The sequence below is a fragment of the Cyclopterus lumpus genome, chromosome 21 (genome assembly GCF_009769545.1).
Source record: "Cyclopterus lumpus isolate fCycLum1 chromosome 21, fCycLum1.pri, whole genome shotgun sequence".
In the NCBI taxonomy this organism is placed as follows: domain Eukaryota; kingdom Metazoa; phylum Chordata; class Actinopteri; order Perciformes; family Cyclopteridae; genus Cyclopterus; species Cyclopterus lumpus.
This window is the reverse complement of record NC_046986.1, coordinates 16467835-16491149: the sequence shown is the minus strand read 5'-3', so window position 1 is coordinate 16491149 and position 23315 is coordinate 16467835. Positions and strand designations below refer to the sequence as shown.

At 41.8% G+C, this 23315-nt stretch overlaps 2 protein-coding genes across 2 annotated transcripts; both read right to left on the bottom strand.

Moving 5' to 3' along the window:
• Window positions 1–2943: 2943 nt before the first annotated feature.
• Window positions 2944–14125, bottom strand: cfap65 (cilia and flagella associated protein 65). The gene is given in 34 exon segments (XM_034561996.1): window positions 2944–3025; window positions 3139–3507; window positions 3638–3769; window positions 3870–4090; window positions 4226–4276; window positions 4351–4485; window positions 4661–4777; window positions 4958–5095; window positions 5208–5366; window positions 5677–5868; window positions 6250–6360; window positions 6597–6663; window positions 6793–6878; window positions 7032–7122; window positions 7330–7485; window positions 7654–7861; window positions 7966–8094; window positions 8554–8719; window positions 8861–9007; window positions 9127–9211; window positions 9349–9488; window positions 9579–9830; window positions 10058–10186; window positions 10394–10550; window positions 10697–10902; window positions 11067–11243; window positions 11337–11605; window positions 11714–11939; window positions 12025–12161; window positions 12340–12548; window positions 12791–12957; window positions 13334–13436; window positions 13527–13714; window positions 14045–14125. Coding segments are annotated over 34 exon segments (5283 nt in total).
• A 1646-nt stretch (window positions 14126–15771) lies between these two features.
• On the bottom strand, window positions 15772–18070 carry LOC117750602 (motor neuron and pancreas homeobox protein 1-like). The gene is made up of 3 exons (XM_034561873.1): window positions 17617–18070; window positions 16394–16554; window positions 15772–16107 (listed from the first exon to the last, which is right to left on the bottom strand). The coding sequence occupies exons 1-3, from the start codon at window positions 18068–18070 to the stop codon at window positions 15772–15774; spliced, it is 951 nt and encodes a 316-aa protein (XP_034417764.1).
• Window positions 18071–23315: the final 5245 nt, after the last annotated feature.

Here is a 23315-nt window from a genome sequence, read left to right as displayed (position 1 = left end):
GTGTGTGTGTGTGTGTGTGTGTGTGTGTGTGTGCGTGTGTGTGTGTGTGTGTGTGTGTCAGGGAGGCTAGGAAAGTGTGATCCGGAGCTGATCAGCACCGTCATGGAGTACTGTCTGCAAATGAGGTGCCGCTCCGAGCCAATCTTTGAGGCTGTGGCGCAGAACTTTGTATGCCATGCTGAGAGGCACGCCACGCCACGCTTCAGATTACCAAACAGATTGTTGCCATGGGGAGACTCAACTATCTGCCAGAGGTGAGGGCGCTTAATAATGTTGCAATACTGTTTCTAAATTTAAAAGACCGTGAAATGGAAAGAGCGGCGTGCAAAGCGTATTTGATTATTGGAAGATAATGTGTCCGCAATCAAACACTCTGTTCTACTTGATGTCTCCTTTGCTCCTCAGTGCTCCAGTGAGATGTTTAAAAACCTGCAGAGCATTTTGTCAGCCAGGTTTTCACAGTTCCAGCCCTGCTCCCTGATAGAGGTGTTGCACGCCTGCATCCAACTGGAACGCTTCCCACTCACTACATGTCCAAAGTCTTCAGCCCATACTTACTCCAGAGGCTGCAAGGTATGCAAAAAGGCTGCTTACCCAAAGAACATCAAAGTAGACTTATTGACAGAGCCGGTGCATTCGATTGCATTAGATTGTATAATATAGACAGTGTTATTGTCATGCCACTCTTTCCACATGCTGCTGTCACTCCACATGCAGACATATCGAGCTGTGTCAGTGTGTGTAATATGTACGTCATGTCCTTGTCTGTCTTACAGCACAGGGGGAGCCATTGGGCAGGAACGCACTGGGACAGCTGACACAGCTCCATCTCTCCACCTCATTAGAGTGCACTTACTACTGGGTGAGCGCCAGACAGCTTGATACGTTTGGGAGTTGTTTTTTTTACTTTGAATAGTGTGTTTAGCTTACTATTATTCAAGTAGTCTAACAGAGTGTCAGAGTACTTGCGGTAGTTGCCAAGTAAATTTAGCAATGTCTTCATAGAATAAATCAGATAAATTATAACATAAATGAATTCTCCATACTATCTTCCTCGTCAGGGTCCCAGACTGCCCTACTTCCTCCCTCCATGTGAAGAGGTTTAAGAGTAAATGTACCAAACTAACTGTTTAACTGTGGAAATATCCATTGAAACCAAGGGTTAAGCATCACAACATCAGCGTATCCGCTCTAAAGAAAGAATGTGTGGCTCATTGAGTCGATGGCTCACTTTTCTCCAGATGTGGAGATATGCCTGGATGAGAAGGGATACATCTGCCTCCGCCTCAGTGGGATCACACTTCCAGGAGGTGAGAGACACATTCTGCAGAGACTTCGGCGGGTGCAGGCAGATCGACACGCCAATCATTTACATTTTCAACCAAATCAATGTGAGCTGCATGACATTTGTGCCTATTCTGAACCAATCATCTAACTTGCATTTAAAGTATAGTTGTTGTTGTTGTTGTCTGAATGTGCTCCCTTATAAGAAAAATAGCAGTCATTAACAACTAATCATCTTCTCTACCAGATCCCTTACTTTGAATTTGAGAAACTGAAGTCTCAGAAGGAACAGGTCCAATATCTTCACAACAAGATCTTTCCCACCATCTTCAAGTTCAGTCGCTGAAAGATTCCTGTGACTGTTATTGGTCGGTGCGGTTGATGCTTATGTTGCTGTGCAAATCAATCAACCTTCCAATGAACTGCATGTAGCTGAGTGATGTTGTGCACTAATTGTGTAAAATGTGAAGATGTCATGGCTTATGCTTATTTTAATGCCGAGGATAATGTCTGTAAATAAGGCAGATTAAAACATTTCACCGTCATATACAGTAACAAAGGAATAATTTAAGTTAGTGTAAATTAGTGTCATTTTAATAATCAACCTGTGCTGTCATGAGCAACAAAATAAAATAAATGTCAATGAATAGTTTTGAGATTAATGAAGTCACACCCCCTTTTTAGAATGTCAGCTGCTAAAAGCTGTCAGCTTAATGACCTGTTGTGTGACTATATATTTTATGTTTGCTCCTTATGTCTTCTCCATCCATCCATCCATCCATTATTTTTAATAGCTACTGTTAAACTGGCTTTGCCACAGATTTTAGGGAAAATAATACTGCACATTTTTGTATTCTGTTAAATGAACATAATATTGACTATTTATGTGGTTCATGTGAATACAAAATATGAGTGTCAGTGTTCTGTGTTCACTGTTCTGCTGTTGGTACCCGATTTCCTTTGGAATAGGGAAGATAATGTGACCTCATTTACTGAACGAAATGCCTGAGATGTTTAAAATGTACAAATGTGTGACTTGAAATATTCTTTTATTTGATGTATTGAGGTATACCATGAATTGCCTTTAATCTTCATCATCCTTGGACTGATGATTGATTCTTCATATCAGGAAAACCTTGTTGTACAGGGTTTAATTAATTGCAGATCTATTGTGAAAAACCGTAACAGATATACATTTCAATAACAGCTATTAAGAAATGCCCCTACTTTAAAAAATCCAATATTGGTATTGACTGCTATTGCTAGTAATTTGATTACAGTCAAACATTGCAACACAGTGATACAAATGCAATCAAGGCCTTAACGGTTGAAAAAAACAAGAATTGGACGAAACTTGATATGTTAAAATTAAAATCCCAAATGTCCGGTAAATTGTTGTGTGCAATACGCAGTAAAATACTGCAGCCAGAAGTCATCTAACAGTCTTGCAAAATATCACACACATGCAATGAGAAACTAAATCTAGTTCACAATATATCATGGCCGAGTCACCAGTGGGAACCTTTTATATCATTGCCAGTGTGAAGTTTCTCAGTAACTTGCAGTTGGGATGAAGAGAACATGGAAAAGAGAGAAACTGCCGGACAAAAAGTTACATTCAAATGAAAACAGAGAGGGACGTTTGGTGGATGGTGAGACTTAAGTCCCTGCTGGTTCTTTTCTGTTCCCCAAGATTCCTCTCTCCTCCTCCTCCGACGTGGCTTTGGACATCTTCCTGCTTCTAATGGAACACACAATATGTTAGGTTATTTGGTGGTTAGTCAATTTATTTCTGACTAATAGAGGAGGGGGGTTAAACTACCAGAGCAACTGAAAGTGTGCGTCTGTCTTCACCTGGTAAAAACAGGTGGCAGGATAACAGTGCGGGGGTGCGATGTGAGGACAAGCTCTCCTCTGACAGCCTCCATCATCAGGTTCTGGAGGGTGTTCAGCAAAACATCCTCACTCGTGTCAGCAGGCACATGCTCAGTGTGTGCTGTGTTTTGTGTTCTTTGCTGGTTTCTCAGGCGTCCCGCAGTTCCCTCCCTGTCCACTGGTTCTTTCTGTGCCGCTGTCCCACTCAACAGAACCTGAGGTTTGGGTGTAAGGTGAGGAGGAGATGTGGGGCAGTGAGAAGAACTCGTTTCTTGAGGCTGGTAAGTGATGGGTATGGATGGCAACGTAACCAGAGAATGGATGAAGGCTGGATCATCTAGTATGCCCCTGGAAAAGGAGAGAGGCTAATTAATACGCACACACAAATACACTATTTCAACCATCTCCATTAAATCCTAAAAGCGAGTAAGTTCACTCCAGTGCATATGCCTTTTCTGGGTGTCTGTGTAAGTGTTACCCGAGCAGAGAGGTGAGTACATGCTTGGCGATGTCTCTCTCAGGGCCATGTGTCGTGGAGGGCAGCCCAGCAGGAGAGGAAGTGCTTAAAGAAGATGTTTCATGTTATTGGGGCTTGACAGACTGGAAGCATCTTAGTAAGACAGCACACTTCCAAATGTTTCTGTGGTGTGCTTCAAAGCTCAGTTTGTCTTTGTGCCTGTGATGCAAAGAATAAACTCTATATCCTTTACCTATAGTGCTCATTGGATTGGTCAGCGAGGTGTGGAAGGTACTCCAGAAGCCTGTGAGAGTGTGCTGTAACCCAGAGATGCAGCAGAGCAGGTTGGGGGGGTTCCGGGCGCGTCTGTGATTTTGCGGTCTCTCGTAGGGCCCGACGCTCAGCTCTTGTCATCTTGGTACATATCGTGCCCACTGTTTTACAGCTACCACTGGCACAGATGGGAGGAAGAGTCTGGAGGGGAGAGAAAGAGAGGCGTCATCGATATGAAGCCAGGCATTTGTTTTACTGCATGTCTATCGTTTAATTTGATTACTTTCATATTTGTTTCACAAGCGAGGCCTTATATTTAGGGCAAATGAAGACCACCTTGTATTTCCTGAGTAGTGGCCCTTTTCTTACTGGAGCTGCAACAGGTTCCTGTAACAAAACAAAGGATGAATATGGGTGTTTCATCGATGTTGAAAAATATACATTTGAACTTGAGGAAGGACCTTATCTATCAGAACTCCTTGGCTTTCTGTAAGATTGCTATTCATGATGGTGAATTCATGTCTCCGTCTCTTTTTTTCTTCCTCCCAACGCTGCAAAGCATCACGGTACCGAGTCAGTGCGGCTTCCTGGAAAACCTGGAGAGGGGAGGAGAGAACACTGTGTGTATCATCCGTACTTTGTAGAAAAGATTAACTTCCAACGATTGTCTGCGACAGCAGAATGAAGATGTAATTAAAAATCACCTGGCTAAAAAACCAAAGAATTACCACTCAATACAGCTTTAAATCTACACTAGCACTGCTGTGGTACCTGGCAGATGGCATCTAGCTGATAACAAGTGGGGTAGTCAGTAGAGGTGAAGGTAAGGACACAAAGGCCACTCTCCCCTGGGCACAGAACTCCTTGTTCTGGATGGATCTGCACCTCCTGTACACAACGCAAAACACACATACAAATATGTGAGAATCCCCAATGTAAAACCTAGGTATGTTTATGCTGCATATGACAGACAGTCAGACACATAGCGGGAGGATCTGCTTGTATCTTCTTCAAAATAGTGTCATGCATACGATGTTATTCACAGGCTACATGTGCACCATTCTGTACCTGCTGATAGCTCTGCTTGTCCCATTTATAGTGGACAGAGTCTGTATGGGACACATTGGTTAGGAAGAGGATTCTTGAAGATTGTGAGCAGACAGGGATGTTGCCAAGAGAGACACGGTTCTCTGACAGAAATACCACCTAGAAAACATTGAGATGAACGCATACAGGCTCAAATAGTCTCAGACACAAAAAACGGAAGACTTGTTAGGCTGGAATAAAAGTTTTAAAAAAAGACAAGAGCTGCTCCCACCTGTCCCGGGAAGGGCACTCTCTTGACACAGGGTTCAGATGCCTTAGTATCGCTACAGTTAAATGGGTTTGTGGAGCCCGGTGTAGGAGAATCAAACCCGCATCCTTCAAACCTCACCAGCGTGGAGTCTCCATCCTGGACATGGATAGGAATATCCATCTGGGGATGCACAAAGACAGACTTAAAAATCACAGGGATTGGACACTGAGGTACTTAGCTAATGGTAGAAATGCTATGGTGGTGTCATTATTCTGAATAAATCAATCAATAAAAACTCATTAAATTCTGTTTCTGTCTGTGCCAGTTTCATTTCTAAATTGCTATAAATGTGATTATAATGCAACAGAGAAAACGTGCACATTGGAGAGAAGCATGGTGCCTACAATCCATACTGCCCACATCAGCTGTCTAAAAGGTGTGAGGGGACAGTGAGGGCAGAGGAAGGAAGGCAGTATGGCTCAATCCTTACATGGTACATCTTAGCCTCCAATGGAGAGAAGATCCATTCCAGCATGGCCATCTTCCCAGGAAGGACCTCTCCCTCTGGATTGAGGCAGACTAGCACGGGATGGTTAAAGTTGTCCTCCTTTAGCTGTGACAACACAGTCGTGTCCACCTCATACCGGACTGGCACTGCACCGCAGTTGTGTAGTTCATACACCTGCAGGAAAGACAAAAGCCAAGTCACCCGGGTTTTGTCTAGCCTTTCAGGGAAGCTCAGGTTTTACTGTTCACAGGGAGGAACACATGCCAGTTAAACAACAATGGATTTCCAAACACATTTATTATGGGAACTGTATTTGACAAAACAAAAACACATTGTTAATCTCGTAGTTGCTGCTTTGGGGGATCTTCACTATGTTGAGATTTCTGATGGAATGCTGATTTCTGATGGGATGCTGAAATCCAGTGCTAACATGATAAATCTGAGGAAGCTGTTTCATATATGAAATATTATACTATCAATAAGTATGTGATATATTTCAGCTCACTGTGAATTGAGCACTCCCAATAGGCTTCATGTTGGAGAAATGTAACACACCTGCTTTGGCGGAGTACAGTCCCCAATAGTGACAGAGGTGAAGACATGTTGTTTGGAGGTGAAGTGGAGATAGGGCCTGTCTTTCTCCACCGTCAACCCCTGAAGGTTCAGCTGCGCACAAAACGACATCACATGCATGGTAAGTTAACATCAAATATCAGTTCACCACACCAGTCACATATTAGGTGATATTAGGTCAAAAGACAAACAGGAATAGTACCATTGAACTGAAAACGAGTGTAATTCAAATTTAAATTCTACCATTATAGCCAATTAAATTTAGTTTTGGTGTTGTTAGACTAAGAATAAATGAGGATCATGAAAATGTATATGGAGTTCTGCCTCACCGATATCTCTCTACCATAAGAAAGTTTGAGCATGACAGGAAGCCGATCTGTCCCAGCGAAGTCATGGCTGTGAAGGACAAAGTTTAGATTATTGTGGGATCATACATACATAATATTAGTGTTATCTGCTCTTGCATAACTCTCCTCCTTGCCTATATTAGCAAATTGTGCTGTATTCCTTGCAATAATATCTGACCTGTAGGTGAAGTGTACTGCCCTCTGCTGGCCAGGGAGCAAAGTGCCAGAACGGGGAGAAATACTGAACAGATGGTTGTCTTGAACCTGTCAATGATATGAAGATATGTGAGGTTAGTGTCAGTATGGTTTTCAGAAAGGTTATTTTTGAAATATTAGACTCTCAGTCAAGTTCAATCACGTAATCAAATCTACAATTCATTCCTGGTTTTTTTTATATAAAGAAAAGACATGCCTGACCTTCATCTGGTACAGATCAGTACTGCTAAACTCTCCAGTATCTGCCCAGAAGTCCAACTCTATCTGTTGGTCCGCTGGAAACAAGAAAGCCCTGATATTGAAGAGAAGGCCAAGTCATTAAATCAAAGATAAGTAGAAAAAAGTCCATTCAAACTCCTCTCTACTTTACAATCAATAGGAGAGGACACTGCCCTGTATACATAAGTTGAGCAATGTATTGCAAATATATATAAAATGCTGAATGCAGTTATCTTTACCTTGGAGTGACTGTGTTCTCTACATTCTGCTTTTTACTCACCAGTCTACAGGGATGGAGCCCGGGTTGTGAAACATCAACACAAAAATTGAGGGCTCTGAATTCATGGGAGTGGCACTGAAGTTGAAATCTAACATGGCTTTGGTGAAGACTGGAGGATAACTGCTCAGATTAGATGCAGGAAGAGAAGACATGAGACTAAATATAATATTCAAGTATAATTCCATTGTCTTTTGCAATAAAGGAAACAATCAAATCATTACAGGGAAACAAACAAAAACTGCTTCAAAATCTACATCAAACTCTATCTCGGTATATTTTTTACAAACAATATTGAAATGATAATTAATATATTCTTCCCCTCACCTGTGCCTGGTAGGGGTTTTGAGCTCTCCAGGGGACGGGTTGGACAGGATGTGTTCATTGAGGCTGTCCAGTGAGAAGAGTTTCCACAGGCGCACCTTGCTGAGTCGGCCCACACTGCCACCGCTGCACACGTCAATCACCTGCAGGGTGGGGAACACGCCTTTGGCTCGCACTTCACACACGGCTTGGGGAGGGGATGACACACATCCTGGGGAGAGAGACAGGCAGATATAGAAAGGGAAAGTAATCAAGTAATAGAAAACAAAATAGCACAATACATTCAGGTGTGTAGTGTTTGTGTGTTCCATCTACCACTGGCATTCAGCATCTGGTAGCTGATGGTCCAGAGGTACTGGGCTCGTCTGTGTGGGCCGACAGTGGATCGGAGCAGCATTGTGGAGCGTGAGACGATGGTTCCCCTCTCACAGTCCAGCTGTAGAGCTAAAGGGCCAGACAGGACAATGCTATTCTACAACAATGGACCAACTACATCTGTATCTGTTGTGGTCAGCGGTCCATCTTGTTTCCACTCCATCGTCCGTCTTCGTTTGGTCATAGTTTTAAGTTAAGTTAGAGCATGTGAGGTCACAGCACTGGAACTGACTTCACATTGACGTAGTTAGTTACTTTTCAAACAAACCAATATGGAACCAATTTTTGTTTTATGTTTGAATGGTTACCCTAACAGATTCCTTTTATTATTTATTTACAGCACATTAAATGGTTGATTGCTCGCAGTAATGGTAAGTTGCATAAAATCCACATACGTAGGTTGTGCAGTGATCACTCTTGGTTTGCCTTACTGAGAATTGAACATGCTAAAATCAAACCTCTGCTGAGAGTTGATCGATCATATCAATACAATATGCAAAAGACAGCAAGGACCTTTACAGATATTACCTTTTGGCTCAGTCCCGGGGTCATAAGTAAGATCCTCATCCAGAAGTGTCTGGTGTACAGAGACACAAAAGGAGACAGAACAGGGGCTGTTGTTCACCAGAGGAACCTGAATTGCCCGACAGCTTCCAACCAGAATCTCTCCCACATCCAGAACTGCTTTCTCTGCCTGGGGGGGAAACAAAGATGGATACACTGCTTGAAACTTCACACACAGCTTAAGTACATACACACATGCATACATCCATATACAGTGTATACTGTATATATACACACACACACATACAACGACACACAATGGCAGTCCCACCTCTATGAATCCTTTAGAGCCCAACCCCACCACTTTAAGGGTGAGGTTTGACTCATTACATCCAGGAGTCTGGATGGGCCAGAAGGTGAGAGTAGGTTTGAGTGTGTATGTTTTTTCTTCCAGTGGGCTGAAGGACCATATCTGGACCTGTAAGGTCAACCAGTCACAGACAATAGTACAAAAAAGGTAAATAAAGTTAGTTGCTAAGACATTTCATCAAAAGCACAGTCTCCGCTTTAATAAACATGATTCTTTCAGTGTCTCACTGAGCTCTCATTGGGATGCAGTTCTCCAGCATCTGGTTCAACAAAGATAAGCTCCCGGTCTGGTTCTGGAATGCTCCATTGGAATCTATCATAAAGGACAATCACAGAAAGCCAGCTGTAGACAAGATTAATGATGTTTGGATAAGTCCAGACTACAAACAATACACTGAAAAATGTCACAAATACTGGAATAAGGGAATAACAACCATGATGCCAACCGACCGTAGAGGGAGGCGGCTAAGGTTCCTGATGTGGTGGGAGCGCTGCGTCCGAGAGCCCACAGCTGTTGGCTGGAAATATAAACTGTTGTCTCCTTCCAGAGACACACACAGTTTTTCCACCACACTGACAACTGTCAGTTCCTAAAGGACACAGAAACACATGCACAGATGAAATAGCTGGCAAGCTGAGTGTGGTGAGTCCTCTGGGTTCCTGTGTAGTGTGTACGGTACCTTTGTTTGTTTAGTTGCATTGAGCTGAAGGGGTAAACTGAATCCCTGTTTGGGACTGTCTTCCGTGGGCGTTGTTCTGAGGGTGAGGATTTGGTGTTTCCCAGGATGGATCAGACCACAGCTCGGCACGACAGACACAGATTGGGCCACTGCAGGGTTTGTGCCGTGGTCCAGACAGAAAGTGAGGGGCAGGTCCCCACCATTCTGAAGGAGCACAGTCCGATAGGAAAGAACACTAAGGGCTGGAAACACCTTTAAAGAACAAAGTATTACAGTAAGTATTACATCGTAGTGTATGGCAGTGTTACAATGCCCTTTATACAGGTTTCAAAGAAAATGTTGAGTTTGACAAGGCAAGGAAAATTAGAATTAATATCATTTTTTACTGAGAGAATGGCAAAACTACAGACAAAGGAGAGACTCCAAAAGAGAGAGACAGATATGTAACATTTGAGTTATTTATCTTGCTTCCTTCTCACCACTTGCAGAGGCTGCAAGGAGCAGCATGGGATGACATCATCTTTGTCTGGCTGAAAGGAATGGCCTATGACTCTGACAGTCACACACCAGGGTGGACACTGCAGTTGCCCCTCTCTGTGATGATTGTCCTGCAGCATCCAGGGAAGAAACATAATAGACTCAGAGCCAAATGTGTTGCAATATACTGGTATTATTTTGTAGTTGACCTTTCAGCAAAGTCAGGTAACAGATTTGAATGATTTAAATTGATTTTTTCAGATATTTATTCAGAAAGAGAAAAGGTACAATCACTTGATGTGATGGAATTTCATCTACAGACTATCGAACAGCATTACCTTATAGTATGCAAAGCACTCAAGTTGTGCTCCGTGAGGCGTATTGAGCTGCTTGGGGTCATAGGTCACTCTGAATGAAGTGGTTTTGAGAGGAGCCAGGTCACATGATGAGGGAGAGACAGTGAACGGGGAGTCTTGGGCAACAGTCCACACCAGGCTGGAGCAGAATCACATGCAACAGAAACCAGATTGAGCAATAAAAACAATAAAAAAAGATATTCTGGTCAGGTTTTATTCAGAAACAAAACGTGTGCGTTCGTAGTGCCAGAGTGAGAAGCCACAATCCACCGCAAGAACTGATACCTGAGTTTCCCCCTGGTGTGGTTGGTGATGGAGACAGGCTGAGAAGAAGTGGATGAAGATATTTTGTGATTAAACAGTAGCTCACTGGGAACCACAGATACATATGGGGAGGATAAAGAACTGCGAGAGAGAGGATCCATGTAACCCAAGCAAGACTGATAATATTCCTCCATCGGAGTTAACTTGTCTGGTTCCTGGTGTGACTGCTAGAAAAGGACACAGAGAAAGAGTGAGAGAGACAATACCAGCCATATACTGTGCCCTTTACTGGTGACATATGGTGTTCATACTCTAAGTGATTTAATCTTTTCTTATGAATTATTTAAAATCTAGACAAATCTGCACGTGTCATCACTCTTTGGTACTTTACCTCCTCCACCAGGCAGAGCACTCCCTGTTGGTCCAAGTGTACTTCATTTTCTTGCTGCACGTCAGTGAGAGTTTCCGGCGAGTCCTGCTTGTAAAGAACCAAGTGCTCAGGTTTCAGTATCACTGGTTGCTTGAGCTCTGGGTGACAGGTACCAATCAGGTCAAGGAATATAGGCTCCTACAGGAAAGAGCAAATCGGTAGATAGAATGAATATTGATGATGTTTGTGTGTGTGCTGCGAGTGTGTATGCATCTACATATTGACTCCTACCCTATGCATTATGATACATGTCACTCTCCTGTGATGTGCAATCGGCTGCGTGGGCCTGTAGACAGCCTCGAGCGTGGTATGGCTGTGTGGGCATACGGTGCCACTTGCTGGCTGGATGCTGAACACACTGTTCCCAGTACAATCAAGGTCCCATTGGTAGAACGCCTCAACCGGCGCAGAATTCACCAGCTCCACTGTCTGTACGACTGCCCCTCCTTCTTCAACACAGCAAAAGTCCAGCACAGAGGAGGACAAGGACACGTTGGGACCTAGTTACACAAAGAACAAGTGTGTATATATGTATCCAGCTGTAGATTCCCTTTCTCTCATTCAAACAAGGGGGAAAATGTGTGTGTTACTTTATGTGTGGCCCTTACCTCCACAGTTTCCAATGAGCTTGAGCAGAGTTTTATTTAATGCCCCTCTACATTTTAGAGATAAGTACTCCACAGAGACACTATCCACCACCGCAGGAGTATAGGTGACTAAAGCCCGTAGCGATCCTCCAGGTGCCACACTACCCCTGGTCACATCACAGCCAAACTCTGACTCCAACAAATGGACCCCACTGGGCAGTCGTGAAAGAGAGAATGGCGCAGTTACCTGGAGGAGAGCGGCAAAAAGAGCCATGATAGGGAAGGTCATTGAGAGTGTACGTTTGCATGTGTACTCTCTGTGTGCTACTTACAGGGGAGGGGTTGAAGATGTCAAAGTGTTTCTGCAAATTTTGTCCAACAGCCACAGAGCCAAAGTGCAGCACTGGACCACACTGCTCTTTTTCATCCTTGGTACCTGGATTTCTCAGCTGAAGGCATGGGTATTTGGCTGAGAAGGAAGTCAGAGACAAGACAAGAGGAAAGTGGGAGAGTATTGGTTCTTATTTACCATAATCTCCTATCACAAAGTGTTCTGATATCTATTTAACCACATGTACTATATCCAAAATCAGTGGATTATCACTATATTGTTGTCCTCTCTCCTCTTTTAGTGCTAGTAATAGTACCTAGTCCCTGCAGCAGCACACTGCAGGAGCTCTCTTCCTCGTCCCCTGCTTCTCCAAAACTGCAGTTGGCTTGTTGCTGGTACACCAGTGCCTCTTGTGGTCGGAAGACCACAGTGATGTGACTCTCTTGACCGGGCTTCAACAGGCCTTGCTCAGGGCTTAGCTGGAACGGTGCTGTGCACTTCCACTGGAAGCAGGTCTGGAGTTTACTGTGGGAAGAAAAGTATGCAGGAAAATAGGGCAGACACAGAAAAAGGAGAGAGGGATTGATTAACAAGGGGGAAGTGGAGTGAAAGGGGAAATAGTTTGACATTATTTGTTTCACTACTTTCTGCAAAGCACAAACACACCAATAAAAACATAAAGTAAAACATTAATATAAAGCATTTTGCTTTCTTTCCTTCCATCCCTCTTACTTTCCTGCATTAGTCTAAAACACACTCGTAATTACCTGACATTTTTTAACAGGAAATTAGTACTGGAGGAGTTTTGAACAGCACAGATTGGTAGAAGCACGGAGTCAGGCACCTCCAGGGCATGGCAGGGAATGATGGCACGGAGACAAACCTGGAAGCTGCCATCTTTACCTTGAAACTCAATGCTGTCTTCATACTCACACTGTCCCAAGCAGTCAGACACACAAACAGACAAAAAGACAGGAGCAAGGAGGAGTACATCATGTTACATCTCTTTTATATGGATGATGATCGTTCATCATAATAAAGCCACATCTGCTTCTCATGGTGCTGTCAGCTCAACAACGACTATATACTCATTACAACATATACAACAAAAATAGTTTAGAATGTTCTCAGTTACTTTTTCTCCCTCAACCATCCACCCTGGTTATTTAGTCTTACAGTATCTGACTATTTCTAATGGCAAGAAACTTATTTGTTTAGAAGTGTCAATTCAGCCCACATTGGGCCACAATACTAAACTGATCAAATATATATATATAGATGTAGTCATGTATACGATTGTGCTGTGTTACCCTCTGGAGTGGTCTAAAGCAGATTGGCATGGAGAAAGACGTCCCTGGGCTGAGAACTATTAGTTGAGGAATGAAGGTGGTGAAAAACGTGGAAGTCGGAGGCCTGTGATGGGTCAAAGGTAGGATATTGTGTAAATACATAGCTTATATATGTATATGTTTGCATATGTATGACCATCTGAGTTTGTAAGACCTGACATGTAGCTTCTGCAGCTTGCGATAAATATTCTTTAACACTAATGTCTTGGTGAACTCTCTCCCCAGGTCCCAGTCCTCCCAGACCAGCTCTGGCTTCAATTCCAACCCTAAGAGACAGCTTCTTTGGCTGGATGGTTGTCGCTGATACTTTCCACCCCGTTGCCTCTGGCGAATCCCTGGATCCTGCAGAGCGGGGCGTTGGGAAAGTTATGGATGTAAATTACTTTTCAAGAAACTTCAGAAGATGCCCTACAGACATTGTCAATTATACATTTAGTATTTCATGTTTATTGCAGAGCTTTACCAGCCGTACTGTCAGCTATATTGGAAAAGGCCACAATCTCTACAGTGGTGTAATTAGATAATAGGTATAGGTATAGACTGCTATGCCTCATGACAAAAAAAATTCAAATTTAAAACACACAGGTTCAGTAAAAATGTCTGTTACAAATGAAAAGCAGACCACAAGTTATTCGTTATTATTGGCATTGTTTCAATTCAAACTTTCGTTACTTTAATGTCTTTCCCAGGGGTCGAGGGCTTCCATGGCGCTCCTGAAGCCAAGGGTTCAGGACCCCGAGCCTCAGCGAACATGGCTGGAAAAAGGCAGAAGGCATCCAGCGTTAGCTCAACATGACAACACACTCCAGAGGGGCGTTTCTGTTGGTTTGGAGGGTTTGCATAGTCGCAGAGTTGTCACATGTATTACAGTTTCACTCTGAGTGCCATCTAAGTTAGCCAAAACATAGCTGGCGTTACATCGAAGACCACGTTGAGAGTGTTTTGGATTTGGATCAATTAAGACCATCACTATTAACTAGCTAGTCCCGACGCTAGTAGTTAACGTTAGTAGTTGGCTAACACGAGGATAGAAGGCTAACAGCTGCACACTAACAGTATTTATAAATGAAACACACTAACGTATCCTTACCTTTTATCAAACGTCAAACAACCAAGCTGTTCATTCCTATATATCCATGTGTGAAAACACCGATAACAAGAATCCAAAGTTTCTCGCCCACGGCGTTACCACGACAATAAGCAATTGTTTGAAATCACCATAGTAACTACAGCAGTCGAGGAGGGACATTTACCATTTGCGAACTGATAGTAAGACTTTGTATAAATACTACTAGGGAGTGTTTTCATGTAGGACATACGATATTTTGACTCATTGTTGTGAGTTATTAAGAAGTTGTGATACAAATATTGCATTGCATTGCTTCCCTGTGGATTGCATTGCTTCCTTGTGTTATAAATATGAACTGTCCCTTTAATTGTTTGTCATTGACTCTCTTGATTAGACACATGAATACAACTTTATTTTTTAAACTATTCAGCTGCACAAAAACACTAGTGTTGCTTTTAGAATAAAATATATTAAATTATATAATGTTAAATTATATATTGACAACATAACACGCTTCATATGAAAGCAGTTTACAAAATACATGGAAAACCAAAGAGTATGGCGGCTATTTCTTTGTGTGTGTGTGTGTGTGTGTGTGGCTTTAACTAAATATAGCATGCAGGTTCAAAAACAAAACAAAAGGTTGAATATTATACATGTCATGATCATATACCCAAACCTAAGACCCCAAAACTTTAATTGGGTTAATATAAATCCATTATTTGTCTTGTTACAAATATGGAAAAATTAAAATCATAGTGAAATATTTGTCCAACATTTGTAACAGACCTGACACCAATGTAACACTGACACTCTTCACAACACGAGTCTCCAACATATTTTTTCTCATCCACTACCATGAAAGTGCTATCGTCACCCCCATTTATACAGTTTAAGTACATGTACATTCATAGATAAATTAGTTCATTGCAAATGACAGAACAGGAACATAAGCTTTCAGTATGTGTGTACTGTTTAAATCACAAGTAAATCATGCACAAAAAATGTCCATTAAAATTCAGAATTATTGGTTGAGTCATAACTCTGAGGATTACTGAGCATTAAACCATTAAATTGTCATGCTCATAAATGTGGCATTATTATGGGTTGATGTTTTCAGTTTTCATATCCAGCCCAATGTGCTGATGTCAACATACCCTTTTACTAATTTGGGTGCACCATGGTACAGATATGGAACCATGTTGGGCTGTGACAAATGAATGATGCTCTTCATGCCACCATGTTTATGCACCTTATTACATTGTGTATTGTCTTCTCAAGAGTAATAAACATAAAACGATGTACAATAAAAGCATGCTGAACTTTATAACTATGCGAAAACCCCACTTCTTGTTCTTGAGCCTCCCTCCTCCAGTTCCTCCTCAGAGTAAGAACTGTAGTTCCCTGTTTCTCCTCCAGCATTCCTCATGAAGCCTCCAGAGCCTAAAGAGCCTGCTGTCCGCACTTCTATCTCCTCTTTTTCATCCTCCTCATCCCCTTCTATCTCCTCTTCATCCTCTAGGCTCGAGCTGTGTGAATCACTCTGAGGCTTGGTGCAGTGAATATCCCTTCCAGCTCGTTCTGTGTCAGTCAGTGGCATTGCTTGGTCCTTGGCTTTGCGACTTCTCTTCCACTTCATACGTCTGTTCTGGAACCAGATTTTAACCTGGGGAAATACAACGGGAATCAAGTTAAACCATGTAAACATATTTAGTTGTGTGGGGTTCAGGGTGCAAACATGTGTTCTCCTTCTTCTTGAAGGTATTTATTGCATAGGGATGAGAAGAATGTTGAAAAAGCAGGGGGCCATAACCCTTTCTTAAGATAAGAAGGAACTTGACAGTGACTTGGAAGGATGGGGATAAAGGGAATACACTCACACTACAGCAACCATGTACCATGTGATACAATATTTAATACAGTACATCCTACAGGCTCTGACTCTCTCTCACCTGGGTCTCAGTCAGCATGAGTAAAGTGGCCACCTCAAAGCGTTTAGGCCTGGACAGGTATTTGTTGAGCTTGAACTGGTTTTCTAATTCCAGCAGCTGCTGGCTGGTGAAAGCTGTCCTGGGCCTCCGGCACTTCCCCAACAAACCTGCCTGGGTCGGGACTGAACAGGGAAAACAGAGAGGCAGAGAGTTGGGTTATTCTGTCCATTTGTTATCATTTACATTTTCTCATTTTCATCCGCATACTACTATTACTACAAAAGAGGCCTACAAAAGCCTAAAAGGGGAAAAAACGACAGAAAAAGGCATTCTACTGACGGATATTATTCTAAAAGAATCTCCAACAAATCCATCCAAAATCTTCCAGTTTGGTTTGCCTTAAGGCCCATCGGCCCATCTGTCTTCCTGCCAGTATATCTTTGTTTTCTCTGTCCGTTAACATTTATTGCCGTGATGTGAGATCGAGGTGTGAGGATATTGCTTTGGAGTGGGGTAATAAAACATCCCAGGAGACCATTACCTTAATGAAAACACTGTAAATGTTATCAATTGATTAAGTACATCTATTTCAGGTGTTACCTTTACACTATAAATATTGCATGTTTTTTTATGATATACATTGTTCTTAAGAGACTGCATCTCAATGTTACTGCCTTTTCAAAACCAATACCAATACACATGTGTTGGTAAGCTCTAAACACATTAATGCATTGGCTGTTAATTAACAAAACACACAGCAACTGCTTGAGTTAACATTTAAAATAAAAGGAAACAAATGTATGATCCATTTCATTTTAATTAGGTCTAAGCTTGGAGTAGCAGTGTCCTGCATTAAAACAAAGATGTGTACGGTGATTAGCATATAAAGGATTATTATTATTATTATATAAATGAAAATAATTAATACAAGAAACAAATACAAAAATCTTTAATATTTCCAATTGCATAAATATAGTACTTTATTAGTACTGTATAATATATGCTTGTAATTAATTTAATGAATGAAATATAATAATGCACGTTTAGTAGTAGTAGTAGTAGTAGTAGTATATAATGATTATTATTACTTTGAATCTTAGCTAGCTTTGACCTTTGGATCTTCCATGTCATTTTGAAGGGATTGTTTAACCTCTGGATAAACATAATGCATTTTAGTTCTCTCGCCATCTTAAGTTACAGGAAGTAAGAATGATAAAGTTTAGGAAACCGGGAGATTCGCTCACCTCCATAGTCTCCGAGTCTGGGTATGATCATTCCGGCTCTGATCCAGGGCTCCATGGCCATGGCCCCCTTCAGCTGCTCCGGGTATGGTTGGACCAGCTGCGTAAAACCGGGGTATATGAAGGCTGGGTGCTGGCCTCCGAAGGCTGCCAGAGGATACATGGAGCCCGGGTGCATTCCGAGGAGACCCCCTTGGTGCAAAGCAGTGAAGCCTGACTGGGACAAGCTGAAAAGCTGCGATTTGGACAGCACTCCTGGCAGTGCTGGAGAGGAGTTTGTCGGGTTCGGATGAGGGGAGGGCGTCTCTGAGCCGCGGGTTGACACCGGACTGCCGCCTGGACTTCTGCTGTAATACAACCCTGGGGGCGCACCATCACTGCCCGTCCTCTGCTCCTCGTCGTGCGCCAGTAGCGCATCAATACGAAAGTTTTTAGATTTCTCCATGGTGGTGGTCATTCTGTGAATGCAAAAACTTTGAAGTTAATTGTCTCCAAGTTGTCGGAAACGGCTATATTCTCACTACTTTTTCTGGAAGGGATGTCTTGTTTCGGACCTACTGCTCTTAAGGGTCTGCGTAAAAAAAACAACACTTTGCTCACTCCAGCAGTGAGCTGAGACATTACTCGCACACAATAGCGCTCTAAAGTCTGCTGCGTCGCGATTGGCCAGAGCCCTACAAGGGTATGCTCTTTCCATTAAAGGGTTAATTGCAGGCATTGTGCACTCCTGCATGTTATATTCTACAAATACTATTCAATGGTAATAATTATTTACGTTTCATTCCTTCTCAAACATTCACAATCCTATCATAGAAGAATAAGTGTGTGACTTTCTATATTTCAGTCTAGGAGTCTTTTATCTGTCTGGCAGTTTGACCTCAAATATCATCCCATTTCTCAGGTGTGATTGAGGTGTTACTTCACACACACACACACACACACACTTGACAACTATATTGCATTTATTACTGTAATCTCACTGTATGACGAAATTCATCTTTTTACAACTCAGTCTTCATTACATTTTATTGCTTGCTACGGTTGACAGAAACCCATTGGTTCATATCAGTGGTTGCTGCTATGATTATCGGTCATCACCACACCATGGAGCAGATAAAGGGGCAGTAAACTGACCAGAGAGTAAACTCATGTTCTCTCCCAGCAGACCAGAGCCACACACAAAGTACGGACAGCTGTCTGGCACTGACTCATCCCAATACACGTTATAATGCACAAGGATTCTTATAAAAGGTTGTATGATATGTGCATATAGGTATCCCTTAAATTATTTATCATTAACTTGTTTTATTGCATTAATTGGAGCAGCTGGAAAATGACAGGAAAGATGGGAAAAGAGAGGGGATGACATGCAGCAAGGGCCGCAGATTGCGAGGCCACTGCCAAGCGTCTGGACGCACACTCTACTGGATGAGCTAGTATTCCATAATTGGATGAAACTGTTTCACCTAAAGCATCCAATCTGCATCTAGCTGCCACAGTTCAACCAGTGGGGATTTCCTGCTGATTTTTACTGGACAGATAAGAGACAGTCAGAGGCCTGGGAAAACCAACTGCTCTCACTTCAAAAGACAAACACACCGACACCTGCTGAGCTACACAACATATAAACCTATATATGCATATATGGGTGCAATCATTTATATTGTATGACCTCAATGATTGTCTGAGTATTATTATCATATGACAGTTTTCAGACATTACATTTAACCAGTTGAAGCAGTTGAAGATAAGACTTAGTTTAATGGATTCGCAAGTGATAAAGCTGCTTTCTTTCTTTGACTCATAAGACATACATACATATGAAGAGGCTTTGATGTTTCATTTTTAAAGTCGTCTCTCCGGAGAAACAGGTTAATAATTAACATGTTCCATCATCAATCATTACTAAGATAGACGCATTCACACAGGTAGATCACAGTGGAGTCAAAAGCAATGGCTCTAAGGAAGCGGTCATACTGGCTACTTTGCACATGTTTGTAATTTGTCAGTCTGGTAATCATGCTGCTGTTGACATAATATATTGTTTGAATCTGTGAGAATAAGAAATCAACAAGAATATCTGTCGATCATTATGTGGTGAACATCATGTTTTATCTATAAGTCCATGAAACAACTTAAACCCACATTATTATATACCCATTTTTAATCTCTTTTAATTAAATTACAAAGTGCAGGTTATCATATTACATGACATTATGTTTGTCAAACTAGATGCTTTATGCTTCAGCGATTAGGCCATTTGTTTCCATGCCCTTGATAGTCCGAGAGGTCACAGAATGTGTGAAGTTAGGACTGAGGTTGTAAATGCCAGCTGTAAAATAATTAATACTCTGTGATCTGTTCTACATTAGATAGGAAAGAGTGTATCTCAAAATGTAATAATGTTTGCACAACTTATATTGATATCCTAGCACAAATGTCACATCATAGATAAGGTTAAGCAGATATTAAAAACATCGCTTTGAACAAATTCACACCACTGAGCGGTATTACGTTTGGTAATAGATTGGAATTGAGATTTATGGTCATTAAAATTGCCATGTTAATAACCCTTAACAAAAGAGTCGTTGTAGCCTAATCATATAATTGTATCTATTCAAAAATAGATTGTATTCATAGCCTGATACTTTGTACAGTAATATACTCTGCGGACGGAACTGTCGCTTGTGTGAGGTCAACCTATGTCTTGTTTGATTAGAATGGAAATATATGTCATTGATGACATTCCTTCATCCCCAGCAGCATTTATTAATTAAACCAGAGGTCATGAATCAGAGCCGTTTCAACTAATTAATTGTGGTTATTTGCAGTCCAAATGTTTTTTAGCTGTCTGTCCATATTCCCTGTGTTCATAATAAAAAACAATTGAATACATTGATTTAATATGAAATTGTTTTACAATCTAAGACATTTGAATATCTGATTTAAAGTTAAACAAGTGAAAAGCTGAGACGGAAGTTACTGGTACTTAGTTGTGATAGCTTTAGCAGGATCTGGTTTATTTTCCTCATCTTGCTTTAGCAACCCACTTACAGTAGTTATTTATAATAATAAACTAAATCCCCAAGCGGTTTCTACATAGCTAAGGCTAGCTGTGGTTATCTCATCATCCAGGTTTTAGTGCAGCAGTTAGTGTGACGGCACCTTGTAGGTTATCCAACCACACTGCAGTTACTGAAGCCCGGGCACCAATATAAGCCCGAAATGAAGGACAGATGTTTGGGTTAGGGTTAGGCCTATTCCTTTCTTTTTCTTTGCTTTCTTTAACATTTATTTTGCATTGATTGCATTGAGTATTTGAGTTTTGGTTGGAGATTCCTATACTCAAAACTATCCAAAATTCTGAAGTGCTATTGAATGTTGTTGTGGTCAGTTGCACTAAATACAATAAAATAATCTTAAATGTGAACCAAATTAGTATTTCAATATTTGAACTCACAGGCTGCACTGTATTATTTATTTCTGAAGATGAAAGAACACACAAACACATTTGCTAGCACAGGCACACACACACACACACGCACACACAAACACACACACACACACACACGCACGCACACACACACACACACACACACACTCACACACACACATACAAAACAGATAGACAAGAGCAACAATGCAAACCACAGAGTAAAAACAGACAAGTCTGGGAGCCACAGAGCCACGACTCAAAGCTCCTCTCTGCCCTCAGCTGTAAAAAAACCATTCACGTTATTTCTATTCATACACAAATGTAAGGGAGGTTAACCCAGTGGGCGTCTCTGTCAGGCCTCCATAGCAAAAAGGTTATGCCTTTTTTTGCATGGTGGTGCACGGGAGAGGCTAATTCAAAACAGTTTGATATCATTGATGTGATCACAGTTTGTTTTAATAATTCCCATAACTGCAGTGGCCAAAAAAAAAATGTATTACTGCTCATACCAACTACTCAGCTCATGCTGCTGCCAGAAACATAAATGGAATCAACTCTTGCGGGAACATTTCCCCCCCAAATCACTCAAAAATGTCCAAATTAGGTATTTAACCATGACCCTCATTGGCAGATGTAAGTGACACATATTAATAGGGCCACAGTGTTAGTAAAGTCAAATATGACTATGTATCCCAGGAGACATTAAGGCAAGAAGAAAATACCCAACTAATAAAGCCTGTTGTTCTCCTGCTGTCTGTGTCCTATTGTGGTTTCCAGTGTCATATCTGGGTTTGGATGCTATTGTTCTATCTATTGTCATGCCCCAGTTTTGCTCCGATTGGCCTAATGGACCGCAGGGGAATAGAACATTTCCTGGTTGGGCAGTGGTGGGTGTTCAGGGTTGCAAGGTTCAACGTCGTTCAAAACGAGTTGATTAATGACGGCCGTCACAACTGAGGCCGCGCCATAATGAGGAGGACAGGAGGGAGGAGCGGAGGAGGAGAACAGGAGGGAGGGGAGGCGGGAGGAGGAGGAGAGCTGAGATTGGAGGATTATTACTTAGCACGGTAAACAGTGAGATGACAGTACAATGAGATGAGGCTTCAGGGTAGAAGTGGAGGGGGAGAGGAGAGGAGGCACATAGCCAATTAGTGGTAAACAGAGCTTTGTGAATGAGAGGAGGAGACAGACACACGTAGAGCTGGTTAACACTCAAAGACAGGGGCAGTGACGGGGCGGCGGGGTGGTGGCCGCGGAGAGTAGTTCAACATCTGTTGCTCTGTGGGACACCCAGACTGCTCTGCAGGGTCAGGTTCCCAAAATACTCGTTATCCAAATATGCTCTTCCTTTAACACGAATACATAATGGCTGTAAACTAATTTAAACTCTGTGTACACAATGTTTTTTTTTCTGTAGAAAGGTTGAAACCCTTTTCCTCTGTATGTACAATATATACCTTATATCATTTTATTGAAAGTAAAAAAAAAGGTTGCAATGGCAACTTGATTCCTGTGCCATCTTCACTAAAGGAGTAACTCATTCTTTGTGGTACACAACACAAGCTACATTCACAACCCTAATGTATACTGAGCATCAGCATGTGCCAGGATATCATCAAAGTTATTACAAACACATGTACCAAGGAAATCCACGCAACGGTTCCAGTCTGAATCAACAAAAATGAAACTTCTTGTGGGGCTAGAAGTCAGTAGAGTACATCTTCGGGGGGATCTTGAATTTCAAACAGTTTCTGGGATATTTTAGTCTGGACCAACATTGTGGATCGACGGACCAACATTGCCAATGCGCAATTTTGTTCAGACATGACTATATACCTCTGACAAAGGGCCGACTGAATGATAACTCTTATCCCAATCAGTTGCCTCCTTCCTATGCAACCTTTCTATAACTATCACTCCTGCTTATTTAACAAGTCCTCATCATTCTCCCCATAATGCTCCAACCTGTCAGAGTTGAGACAGTTCAATTAGCCTTGTGGTCAATGAACACTCCCACCAATCTATGTTTGTTGAGTTTAATCAGATGGGCTTGTGTGCATGTATTTGCATGCCTGTGTGTGCGTAAGGGTTAGGGTTAGGTGATGAAGGGAAACACATCATTCTTTATCACCCTTTCACCTGGCTGTGCCATATAACCTCTCCCCTTCCCCTTTTTATTTATCTTCTTAATTCTCCTCTCATTGCTCCAATACCTGAATATTTAAAATTAATAATTACCTGTATTTTTCAAGTTTCACAATTCATA